General features: G+C 37.0%; 1 protein-coding gene across 1 annotated transcript in view; it reads left to right on the top strand.

Annotated features, from left to right (window-relative positions):
- The window catches only part of LOC117174757 (cyclin-dependent-like kinase 5), a 125,496-nt gene that overhangs the window by 102,630 nt on the left and 9,802 nt on the right, over positions 1 to 13,064 (top strand). Inside the window, exons 5-6 of the mRNA XM_033364105.1 lie at positions 7,795 to 7,966; positions 8,963 to 9,174. Of these exons, the coding sequence (XP_033219996.1) occupies positions 7,795 to 7,966; positions 8,963 to 9,174 (384 nt within the window). The remainder of the gene's footprint in view (positions 1 to 7,794; positions 7,967 to 8,962; positions 9,175 to 13,064) is intronic.

Raw genomic sequence — 13,064 nt, 5'->3', positions numbered from 1 at the left:
GTTTTATGACCTCTGTTCTCAACTTCCGTTTTCGGGATTTTTGGAGGGAATGTGGGTAATTTTAGGAGGGCGCCAAATTTGTGGGGGATTTCACAAATTAAATGAAAGGAAAGGGATTTGGAACGTCGAGAAGCGGGTGTAGTCAATGAGGAGGAGGCGATTAGATATAAAATAAAAGGCTTTATTAACCAACTTACAGGAGTTGATAATATCCGGGCAGTGAAGCCAAGATACCCGACAGTTGACGGCGGTGGGGGTCGGCGATGATGCTAGTGAGTGATCCTTTCGGGGGGTGGCGTTCGGGTGGGTTGGTGCTGGTATCGGAGGCAGACTGACCAGGCGTGACGGGAGGCTAAGGGCCGTATGGTAACGGGGCACTTGTAACTTCGTTACAATGACACTTTTTTGAAATTCGAACTCTCGCAATATGAATGTTCCATAGGGGACCCAGCTCGGTTGCCCTCACGGATCAACGATTGAAATTTCAAAGTCCAAAGGGTGAATTTTTTTTTGACGTGACAAATTTTATGGTTTCATGAGTTCAGGCTTGCAAACAGCGATTTTTTGACAAAAATTTGTAACACTTTTTTGAAATTCTAACTCAGTCAATATGGATGTTCCATAGAGCCCCCCGCTGGGGGCCCAGCTCGATTGCCCTCACGGATCAACGATTAAAATTGTTAAGTCCTAAGGGTAAATATTCTATATCCTAACAAACATAAAAAATACGTTTTAAAATATGGTTCATGCATTCTAAAATTTTTTAAAACTATAAATACATCTGTCCCGAAAACAACTTTTTCCTGCTTTTGTTTAAATTGTACGTTTCATCTCTTATGAAAAAATTTAAATGTTAATAAAAAATTACATTTCCTATCATTGTAAAAAGTTTTAAAGCAGTCTACATCGTGAAAAAGCAAAATATTACACGAAGAAAAATGGTAATCGATTTATATTATTTATTTAATCATGATTTTATTGATATTCCTGTTAACATTTCGTACTTCGGTAGTTCAACTTTTCTGAACTGTAGCTTATGAGGATGGCTTTTTCATCGAGTTTCAACTTGTCGGCTTAGCGCAGTGGTTAGCACCCCCGACTGCTAGGCGGTAGATTTAGGGATAGATTATGTAGGCTCCATACCTCGTAGCATTAGAAATTTTATTTGTAATATAATGTTTAAAAATGTAATATATGTATTCACTCTAAACAGGACTATTAAGATCTGCAGACGCGATACTCGGAATCAATTAATATTTATTTTTTAAATAACTTTTTTGTCATATGGTTAGAATATAGCAGTACGGTACTAGTTAGCACTGACGCAGTACTGTCGCCCATGGTGAATTCCTAGTAGCGATATCCAGTGCTGGTCCAACACTGACAGTCAAGTACAAAGTAGTGTTATCATCCCAGAGATATGCCAGTACAGGTGCCAGCACTGGCAAAAAAAACCATGAGGGCTTTCATGGTGGCAACCATGCGGGATCCATGAGGGAAGCCCATGCTCGGCCCCTGTGGAATAGCATGTCGTTTTCATAAGGAGCCACGTCTGGATTGCCCTCATGGATTCCACAAGACATGAGGGCAATCCATGTGGACCATGGCGGGAGCCCCCTCCATTTTTCCACACGGGAATACGTAAAAATGTAGTTTTTTATTTTTGGGTCATATTTGGCGCGTTGTGGGGTGGGTGGATTCGGTTTGAAAATGAAAGTTATTAGTATGGTTTTATTTCGTAGACACTCATTTTAAATCCCTAAAAAACTTGGCACGTTTCGATAAACCCTGGATCATGAGTTCAATTTTTCGAAAATTCCAAATTTTCCCTGGTTAATTAAATGGGATTTTGAAGTGTCCGGTGGCGCGTGTTAATATTAGAACTTCGAAAAACAAAAAATGACGGACTTTATTTCTCTGGAAATGGAAACTGGGGGGGGGGTATCTTACCCTGCAGAGTGAAAAAATTTTGCAATGCATTTTTGGACCACCCAAGTTAATTATATGATTATAACTGTCTTCTCTTAAATAATTAGGTAGTTATGGTTTTTTTTCTAAAATTTGGAACATTGCCTTGTGTTTTTAATTATGAACATATAATAAATAAACAATAGAGAGAATGATTTCTTAAATAATCTCTTTCTTCTTTGTTATTATATTTATCGGAAATAAAAAATATATTTGAAATATTCTTTAAATTTTCTATATAAATCATATTAAATATAAATGGTCAGTGACAACCTAATTCTAATATTTATTATTTGCAGGGATCCGAACAGAACTTTCGTTAAGTTACATTATGTTATATTTGAACACAACAAAAGTATCGTTATTTAAGTTATCGTTATCGCGAAGTGAAACGAATGTCAGCATTACTTTTGTTTCGTTACGTTATGAAACTGATGAAACATAATAAAAGAATATCTAGTTAATGTTAATAGAATAATTAAAAAATACTGAAAAATCTCAATTACACCAGTAACTCAATAATATTTTACAATATTAAGATTACGGTTGCTTCGGATGTATTCAACTTTCAACCATCTATCAAGGATCGGAGGTCTTTCTTACGAGGTCTAGGGCCACTCTGCAGACCACTCTCTGGTGCTGAAGAGTATACACCACGTCCATCAAACATATTCTTCGAGGAATTTAAAAATCTGTAAAAGACCAGGTGCTCCACAGAATTTACCAGGATACTCAAACACATTCTTCGAGGAATTTACAGACCCTGTTTTCCTGCGAAGGCTAAAACCAGTTTCTGAAGAATCAAGGATGGCTCAAGTTTTAACATTTTTTGGAAGCATCTAGGTTCTAATACTTCGGAGGAATCTAAAATTCGTAATTATAATAATTTATAAATTTTGAGACCCTGCGTTGTTTTTCAGGTTAAAACGGGTTTCAAACAGGCGAAAATAGTTCAGGATCCCTAGGTCGCTTGCTAGGTCTAGTTTTAACATTCTTCCAAGGCATTTAGGTGATAACCCTCTAGAGGTATCTATAGGTCATAATTATAAGAAGTACAACGAACCTCGTGATCCAGAGTATTTACCAGAATACTGGAACATATTCTTCGAGGAATTTTGAGATCCTACGTTCCTGTGAAAGGTTTCGAAAGGTGAAAGGTTATCTAAAAGTTATGATAAGCAATATGACAATCTAGTCCTAGCGAGAATTTACTATGAAATTTCGAGACCCTGCGTTTGTGCCAAGGCTAAAACGAGTTTCTGAAAAAGTGGCAATTGTCTGGGGTACCCGGGTTGTTTGTCAGCTTAATTCTTAACATTATTAGGAGGCGTTTCGACGTTAACCATCAGGAGGTATCTAAAAATCATAATTATGAGACATGCGACAACCCGGGTACTTCAGAAATTTCACCAGGCCACTCAAACATATTCTTCGAGGAATTTATCGTCGGGAGGTATCTGTCATTACATTAATAACACTTTTGGAAACTAATTAACTTAATCAAACCATGACAGTGAGCAAGCGAACAAAATGCTTAGAAATAATGTTTTCCACATTTTTTTGTTTCTTCTTTTCCTTTTTCACATAGCCTCTAAATAATTTTTTTACTTTTTTCTAAGTCGTTATCGTTCATATGTTTTTTTTAGAGGAATTAGATTTATAAAATAAAAATTATTCAAAGAATTTAAGCAATCAAATTCTGTTTATTTTTAGCAAATAATATTTATTTAAATAGAGTACAAAATAAATTTACAAAAGAATGAAAAGTTAATTAATGATTTTCCATGAGTAAAAATATAAAAATTATGGGCATGAAAATACAAAATCGAGTAAAGCAAATCAAACGTTTTTTATAAAGACTGATAAAACTTACCTTTTAAGTTATTATAACCTACAATTCACTTCTCTATTTAAATGGAAATTCAAAGTAATTTATTTTACCTAGAGTATCTGGATCGTCACTGTCCTCTTGCAATTTTTTCCAATAGTCATCAATAAAAACAAATCGAGAATTTTGTAATGCAGAGAAATCTTAATTTCGACCTGATAAACCTTTTTCTGGGACCAGGCCACTTCTTCTTACAAAATTTGACTTGGTAAACCATCTAGGAAGCGCGGACTTTTCTCGTTTTTTCAGAACTTCGTTTTAGCATACGCATAAACACTGGGTCTCAAAACTTTTCGAATAGTATGTTTGAGTGACCTGGTTAATGCTCTGAAGTACCTTGGGTTGTCGCGGTTCTCATAATTACGACCTTTAGATACCACCGGATGGTTAATGTTGAAATGTCTCCGAAGAATGTTCAAATTCGACCTAGTAAACCACCTGGGAACCTGGACATTTCTCGTTTTTTCAAAAGTTCGTTTTAGCGTCCGCATAAACGCTGGGTCTTAAAACTCCTCGAAGAGTATGTTTGAGTGACCTGGTGAATGCTCTGGAGTACTAGGGTTGTCGTGGTTCTCATAATTATGACCTTTAGATAACTCCGGATGTTCAATGTCGAAATGTCTCCAAGGAATATTAAAATTCGACTTGGTAAACCACCTGGGGAACAAGGACTTTCCTCGTTTTTTCACAAGCACGTTTTAGCATCCGCATAAACGCTGGTTCTCAAAACTCCTCGAAGAAAATATTTGAGTGACCCGGTGAATGCTCTGGAGTACTAGGGTTGTCGTGGTTCTCATAATTATGACCTTTAGATATCTCCGGATGTTTAATGTCGAAATGTCTCCAAGGAATATTAAAATTCGACTTGGTAAACCACCTGGGCAACAAGGACTTTCCTTGTTTTTTCACAAGCACGTTTTAGCATCCGCATACGCGCTGGTTCTCAAATCTCCTCGAAAAAAATATTTGAGTGACCGGGTGAATGCTCTGAAGTACTAAGGTTGTCGTGGTTCTCATAATTGTGACCTTAAGATACCTCCAGATGCTTAATGTTGAAATGTCTCCAAACAATGTTAAAACTCGATCTCGTAAGCCAGATAAATTCTACTAATCCTCGGCTGCATACTTTTCCTTCTTATTCAATTTATGCAATTATTAATATTTATACCGAAGAAACGTTAATTGCGGTTTTTGTTTAATTTTGTTACATTTAAATAACATTAATCGATTTATTTTACTTAGTATCCACCTCTTACTAACAAAACAAATTAAAAGTATTTATGATTTTGTTTTTAATTTAAATAATGGTAACGAAAATAACGAAAATTTCGTTATACTATAACGTAACGTAGCCAAAAGGAACGTTTTATTTTGATTTGTTTCGATCGGATCCCTGATTATTTGTGAGCATCCGCATGAGAATTTTTTTTAAATCAGGGTCGAAATTATTATTCTTAAATTTAAGTGCAGAATAATATTAAGAGCTATATTGAATTTTTTGGTATTATATTTATTTCTTGAAAGTTTTTCCCGGGAAAAATATTTTTAATATGTGCAGCCTATAAAAACCTATATTTACCCCTAAAGGGTAAAGCTTTAAATCTACTTAATGTCGCTTTAGTAAAAGAAGAGTGTATTTATGTAAATAATTGACCTTATAGTGAACTTATTTATCTAACGTGTTCGTAACATTAACAAATATAACATAAGGACGAAGTCTTTGGCAAAAAATCACTATTAAATAAATTTACAGTCGTTTTTGTTAAGGCTGTATCTAGGCGTCCAGAATTCTAGACGAATATACCACCCGTCTCGGAACTGTTATTTGCCCAGAATTCTCTACTACGTTATTCCCGTACAGAGTAACACTCGTAAATCTTTATTTTTACTACGGAGTCATCAAAAACTGATTTCACATTATACATATCTAATTACACCCAACCTAAACAACCAAAATCGAAGCAAAGATACCGAAGGGTTTCACCTTTTATCGGTGTAAATTGTCGACTGCATCCGAACGCTTCGAAAGTACAAAATGGTATATAAATTTTTTTAGGATTCATGATTTCTTTAAAGTATTAAATGACAAATTTATTTTCCACATTAATATAAATGATAAATATTGATAAATTTAATTGATTATTTTAAATTTAGCATTCTGATTACCATCAATGAGGGATTAAGGACTAAATGCACTTGAACTTTAACGATTGAAACGAATATTTCACTATTCCACGGTCCGTTCCGCAGTCTTTCCCGGCGTCATTGCTTCTGTCATAACAAGTCAAAAAGCAGATTCACGAACTGAGGCCTGTGTCCCCGGTAGTCTGTTTTGTTAAGTGATAATAATAAGAGAATGAAACGAACTTATGACGAATAATATTTTACATCTATAAAACATCTATAATCTATATGTCTATAATCCAAACAATAACTCTTAACCAAGGTGATTCGCGTGATGTTTTTGGTAATCTGTTATTGTAATTTTAATAAACACGCAGAGAAAAAGTTGTCTTCGAACAATTGCATTGTTCCCTTGCCTTTTACACTGATCGATTGAAATGATTTCAACCAAAAGTTTTCATGAATGAAAAAATAACCATGAATGCTTCTCTCGATTTTCTATCTGAGATGTCTTCGACTATTTTTTTCTAAAATAAAACATTTTCGCCAGAGCTTTTTTTTGAAGGAAATCTATTTTGAATAAAAACTTAATGGCATCCTCGAACACTCTGAGCTCGTCGACAGAAGCGCTATTCGTCACCTTGTTATTGGAAAGACCTGTATGTACCTAGGCGTGTGACAGCCGCATTCCGGAGGTAAAATGTATAAAGAAATGTCTCCGATGCAGATACAAACGTATTATCTGACAGGTTTGGTCCTCCGAACTGTCGACGAGATAGCACTTAGCAGGACCCTTATAATGCGGCCTGGCACTATAGCGTTACGAAAGGCAGGATGTAATAAAATTTTACCGACCTGCTTTATATGGATGACCTGTGAGTGTATAACAGCTCGAGTACACTGCTGTAGTTAATCAACATTATCCCGAGGTTTTCAAAAGTCATCCTCATGGATTTCGGGTTAGGCGCTAATTGAAATAATGACGAAGAATGAGTCGTATAAATATCTAGGCATTCTGCAGTAAATTGGACCCTTTCACAATGCTGTTAAAGAAAGCCTTATGAGTGTCCTTGCAAAGTGTCCAAAAACCTTACTGGAAACTATCCTCAATTTGGCCGATCAGATGAATGCCATTAACAAGTACGCGATTCAGTTCATCACCTACTCTTTTGGGATCATCAAGTGGTCTAACGCTGACCTCAAAAATGTAATCAGAATGATCCACGTGTAGATGACGAAGCTTCTAATGCTCCACACAAAGGCATGTAAATGGATAGTCCATCATCTTGTTAAGAAGTTATAAGTAGCTTCGGATGTCTGGGCATCCATTTTGTAACACCGTCTATGAAGAAGATAAGACTCACATGCGTCTGAATTTCGCTGATCGGATTGACGCGAACATCAGTGCTTCCCCTTTTTAATAGGATCATGGGAATGGATACAGAAGTCATTCATTACATGGGCACTTCATTACCCATATACTTCACTTACCCGTGCAGGATCGGTGTTGGTTATGTGATGATTCCAATGAATCCATTAAAGTAGTCATCGTTGGCTGCAAAAAGTTATCTCATTACAAGGGTACTCACAGAAACAATTATATTGCTGGTATCATACGCGAGCAGAAAGCCAGAACTACCGCCTATATTAGAAACAGAACCTAAACACCTATCTCATTCTAAGAAAATTCTAGATTGTTTGAACGTAGGCGACTGAAACCTTATGGTCCAAAGCTAAATTTTACCCTAAGACATCTTCGCGAGAAGTATCAAACATATTTCTACAATTAAACATCTTTAACTCAATTTTTTTAGAATGGGGAATTGAAACTCGCTGACTTCGGGCTAGCAAGGGCATTTGGAATTCCAGTAAAATGCTACTCGGCAGAAGTAGTAACATTATGGTATCGCCCTCCGGACGTTCTTTTTGGGGCTAAGTTGTACACTACATCAATTGATATGTGGAGCGCTGGATGTATATTTGCAGGTATGTTGTTTTTGTTATAAATTGCGCGGAATAGAAATAAAGTGTACAAGACAAATCCACTATCATTGATTCCTACGATGCAATATGGTCTGAGAACTCGAAAATCTCGACATTAAAAGTATCTAAACGTTTGAACAGAAAAGAAAAAAAGTAGTATATAGTTCTTATAAAAAGAAATGAAAGCTACCTCTACCTTCACCACTGCTTTTATTTGTGAATCAGGCCTTAGGCTTACAATTATTGTAGATGTCCATGTTTTCTTGTATTTGGATGGGAATATATTTTTTTCAGGAAATCTCATCTCCAAATTACAGAGCGATTGGATTAAGATATATTGAAATAAAGATGAAGATATATTTGATATGAATCTGCAAATTAAATTCAGGAAATCGTTTTAAAAAAATGTATTGGCGTTAAATTAAAAAAACTTTTATTGCTATATAAATGGGGTTTGTCAAAAATGTCAAAAAAGCCAAAACAAAATGGCGAAAAAAAATTCTCTAAATAAATTTTTGAATTTTTTATACATTGGTTTAAGGGAGTGCTCAAGGTCGCTGATTACAAATGCAATGTTAAAAACTTTAAAAAACAAAATACGGGATCCAATATGGCAAGCATGTATGCTAAATAAACGTTTGATTCTTTTCAAAATTAGTATATACGTTTTTTTTAACTCGCTTATTACGAATCCGATGTCAAAAATTAAAAAGAAAAAAGAATCATGGGTCCAATGCGGAGGACATCGGAATCATAATTAATGAGCTCAAAAAAGCCCTAATATATCAATTAAAAAAATAATCAAAAGTTGATCCAGTATAATCTGCCACCATATTAGACCTGCCATTTTGTTTTCGGCATTTTTGACATCGACTTCGTAATCATCTTGGCAGCAATTGCTTCGGTTGAGTTATTATTTTGGATCAAGAACATTCAATGAAATAAACCTTTCTATTTTGTTTCAGAAAAGTTTTAATTTCCTAATTTATTCCATTGTAGAGTTAGCAAATGCTGGCAGACCTCTGTTCCCTGGATCAGACGTAGATGATCAATTAAAGAGAATATTTAAGATGTTAGGGACGCCCAATGAGGACACGTGGTCAGACCTCACGACTCTTCCTGATTATAAACCATTTCCTCAGTATCATCCTACCCAGGGATTATCTCAAGTTGCATCTAAACTCACCTCTAGAGGGAAAGACTTATTACAGGTAAGCTTTTTTAAAAAAGTAGTTTAGTTTATTTGCGCGCGAGTGACCTCAATGGAGCCCCCTTGGCGCTCAATCTATATAACCTATTGTGTCATGCCCTTATTTTTTCGGTCTAGATAGTTGACCCCAGAACTCTTGATGAAGTTTAATATTTCTACCATTGGTCGCGTTATAATTTCCTCAGGTCCCATAAAATAGACGCCAGAGCTTTTTTAACTCAGCCTGTACAGGCATAAGACATGCAGGGATGTATCCTCGTTTCTGCTAAATTTCCTGCACTCCGTCGTAAGCTGTGTATCTGTATCTGTATCTGTATATCCTGTAAGCTGTGTCCTGTGCATTTGATAGTTAAGGTGATTCTGCCCAGTTATCATCAAAACCACTGTCCTTATGTTTTTCTTGGGTAAAACCAGGATTTCTCTGGCTCCGTCCACTTATTGTGTCAGCTACCCTGGGTTTGTTCCCAGTATTTCCGGTGCTTTGTATTCATCATTTGATAACCATTTTGATACAGCAAGACGCTAGTCCCAGTACCGGTTCCGGTCCTGTTTATTCACTTTCTGCTCCGACTTTTGCTAACAGGTCCGCCTTTTCGTTTCTCTTGATCCCTGTATGACCAGAAGCCCGTATGGCAGCCACGTTATTCTTTTCTGTAAGTTGGTTTAATATATTTTTGCATTCCTAAACGAGCTCTAATATCATGTGTGGTTATCCAACTGCAGTTAGTTTCGCTTGGCTGTGCGAGCAGATTGTGATCTGCCTATGAGCAGCGTTTTCTTCTCATAATGTCTGAGCTCAGCGAAGTATGACCAGGACTGCCGTTTTAAGAACAGAGCATAAATCTTATCGCAGCTGTGGGCGTAGTACACGAGTGGCCACCAGACCTAAATGCTTCGCCCAGTTCAGTTTTCTATCTAGGATTACCCCCAGATATTTAATCGCGTTTGAGGTCGTCAGCCGATGAGCTTCCCTGACTAGGATTACAAAGTCATCTGCATATGCCCATCCATATGCCATCCTTGCTCATTTAGCGTCCGAAGGAGATCTTCCACTAAAATGCCCCTGTGAGCATTCACGCGGCGAAATTCCCCTGACTGCCTTCGCCCCATCTGGCTTCAAATCGATTCCGGCGTAGCATGCTTCCTATCCAGCTAACTATATGTACTGGCACGCCACACCTTGAAACATCTTAACAATTGTCTTCTGAAGGGGTTTTGCTGAAGGCACCCTCTATAAATAAGAAGATACCCACAACATAATCCCCCTGTTCCGGACGCTGCTCCAATTTTGCCCCGACATCAAGGAGTTTGTTTCTACTGAGCAATCCACCTGAAAGGCGCGTTGTCCTCTGTGCAGCAGAGAGGCTACACGCACTTTACCCCTGATTTATCTCTTGACCAACCTCTGTAGCGTTTTCATGATGAAAAACCTCAAGCTGATTAGCCTGAAATCTTTAGTAGCAGTGCAACTCTTCTTTCCATGCCCTTTTCCAGGATCACTCAATAGACGCTAATCCACCACTGGTGATTTAAAGGAGGGAAAAGACCCCAGATTATGAGTACGAGGTGATCCTATAGGGGGTTCTGCCAGGATCTTGTGGAGCCTCGCTGTTTACGGAATGTTTTTTTGATTCCTCGCAGAAGCCCCTCCAACTGTCCTGTTCGTAATGTTGATTGTATTCATGCTGAGTCATCTTTTATATGTCTCAGCCTGAACGCAACTTATGTTAGTTCTTTTTGTCCGATTGCACGATGCTCTATTCTTTTTACGGAGTTTTCTAGATGGGTATTTCATCATTCTGCTCCTTCCCTATAGTTAAATGTACTTGATCGTACAAAGTTTTGCCAGACTATTTTTTTTGTTCAGTTTCGTACAGTGAGTTTGTATGTGCAAGGTATAAGAAGACTTCAGGATCCTGAATTTAGACTTTCGAAATTATGATATAAGATTTGGATTCGGCGAGCTAGATAACCTTTATGTGACCATTTTTGTAAAATTCGTGACATTTTTTCGATTGGTGTTCCAAGTTACTGGATTCGCTATTTTGTATTTTAAGATGATAGTATAAAATAATACATAATAAAAATAAATAATATATAATAGCACAACTCGATATGTTCTACGAATATTACGCTATTGTTGCGTTACCTTTAAGAAAGCGTCTATCATCTTATTATAAATAGGTCTTGGTCGATCTTTCCACCAATGATAAAAATTATGCTAACTTCATTTAGCTAATTTTTTATGACGAATACATAACCTATTATTTTTCGGAACATTTCCTGCGAATTAAGCACTACAGTATTTTGTATAACAGTTTGTCATGCAATTTAGGCTCCTATATCTTTCAAAACAAGAAAGTTTTAAAGATTTTTATTTCTTTTAACAATTCTACGCGCTTACTAAATTTGACACAAAATGAAGTTAGCCTCATTTTTTTCCATAGCGGAAAGATAGACTAAAGCTTATTTGTATTAAGATAATAGACGCTTTCTTAAAGGTAACGAAACAATAGCCTAATCTTCGTAGAACCCATATAGCTGATTCTAGGCTTTATGTTTCATAAAAAACCAGATGCTCAAAGTCTATATGAATTTCGACCGATCGCCTTCTTCCGACAGGCTTGTTTTCCAAGTCGTGTGATGATGTTTTGAGGTACAAGAATCAGGTTGTTTATTGTGGTTAACAAAGCATAAGTAGATCAATAACCATTATGACGGGCATATTTCAAGGAGACTCCTTCAGTGCATTATGGTTCTGTTTCGTGTTGAACCTATTAAGCAAAACACTAAATAGTATATCTCATGGATTTAGAATACATGATAATGAGAATGATCGTCAACTGCATCAACTGTTCGATGTCAGGAAGCAGTTTTCCAATGATATCCACATGGAGTTCGGACTATATAAATGCAGAACAGTGCATTTAACCATATGGTAATTAGGGAACAAAGAGCTAGAGAGCGAGTTCGAGAATGACATTGAGGCCATGGCTGAGGGCGAGTCATATTAAATATCTAGATATTCTCGAATGTAAGGGTATTCAGGATGCGATAGTTAAGACAAGCCTAACGACTGCCTTCACTACAGGACTGAGATTGATTCTAAAGAGTTCTCTCAACTTGGCAACCAATATCAAGGGAATCAATACCTATGCCATCCCTGTCTTTACTTACTCCTTTGGGTTTATCAAATGGTCGAACACCGACCTTCAACAATTAAACAGATCTGTCCGTCTAGAAGGTGAAGGAAGGGCGTCCTGTATACACAAACAGGAAATTATCGCAAACATGTGTTACATCAAGACGTCGTTGGCCAGTCGCGAAGATTATATCTTATATTGGGATTTTACTATCGAGACTAATCTTTACATCCCAACCAAGCGACCCAAGCTCGTAATGTGAGAAAGAAAGGTGAAGGTATACATCATCGAAATTTCTTGTCCACTTAACCGAAATTTGCAGGCAACCTATACAACCAAGATCTAAAAGTATAGCAAGGTAAGGCATGAAGTGATGCCAATATGGACGAATGTGAAACATGCACGTTCACGTTAGATGCACTGAATATCTTGAACTTTTAAGAGTCAGTAGGGTAATTGCAGCAGCTCAGAAGGTGGTTTCATTAAACACCTGTCGCATTGTAAGAAACTTTCTAGACCATCAGGTAGCAAGCGACTAAAAAACTGAAGAGTGGCAGATGATTGCTCTAAGAAAACATCCAGAGGCGACTGTTGTCAGCTCTAACGGTCGTGGCCTTTATGTGAGGATAGCAGTGCTAAAGGACCATACCGAAAGCTGAATGGCACCTGGGTGAGGTGTCTAGAACGGTGACTCTGGGATACCGGGCGACCTCTCAGAGTACGCAGCCTTATCCTTGCATGCGGGGCT

The sequence above is a fragment of the Belonocnema kinseyi genome, chromosome 6 (genome assembly GCF_010883055.1).
Source record: "Belonocnema kinseyi isolate 2016_QV_RU_SX_M_011 chromosome 6, B_treatae_v1, whole genome shotgun sequence".
Lineage (NCBI taxonomy): Eukaryota > Metazoa > Arthropoda > Insecta > Hymenoptera > Cynipidae > Belonocnema > Belonocnema kinseyi.
This window is presented reverse-complemented; position numbering and strand designations above follow the sequence as displayed.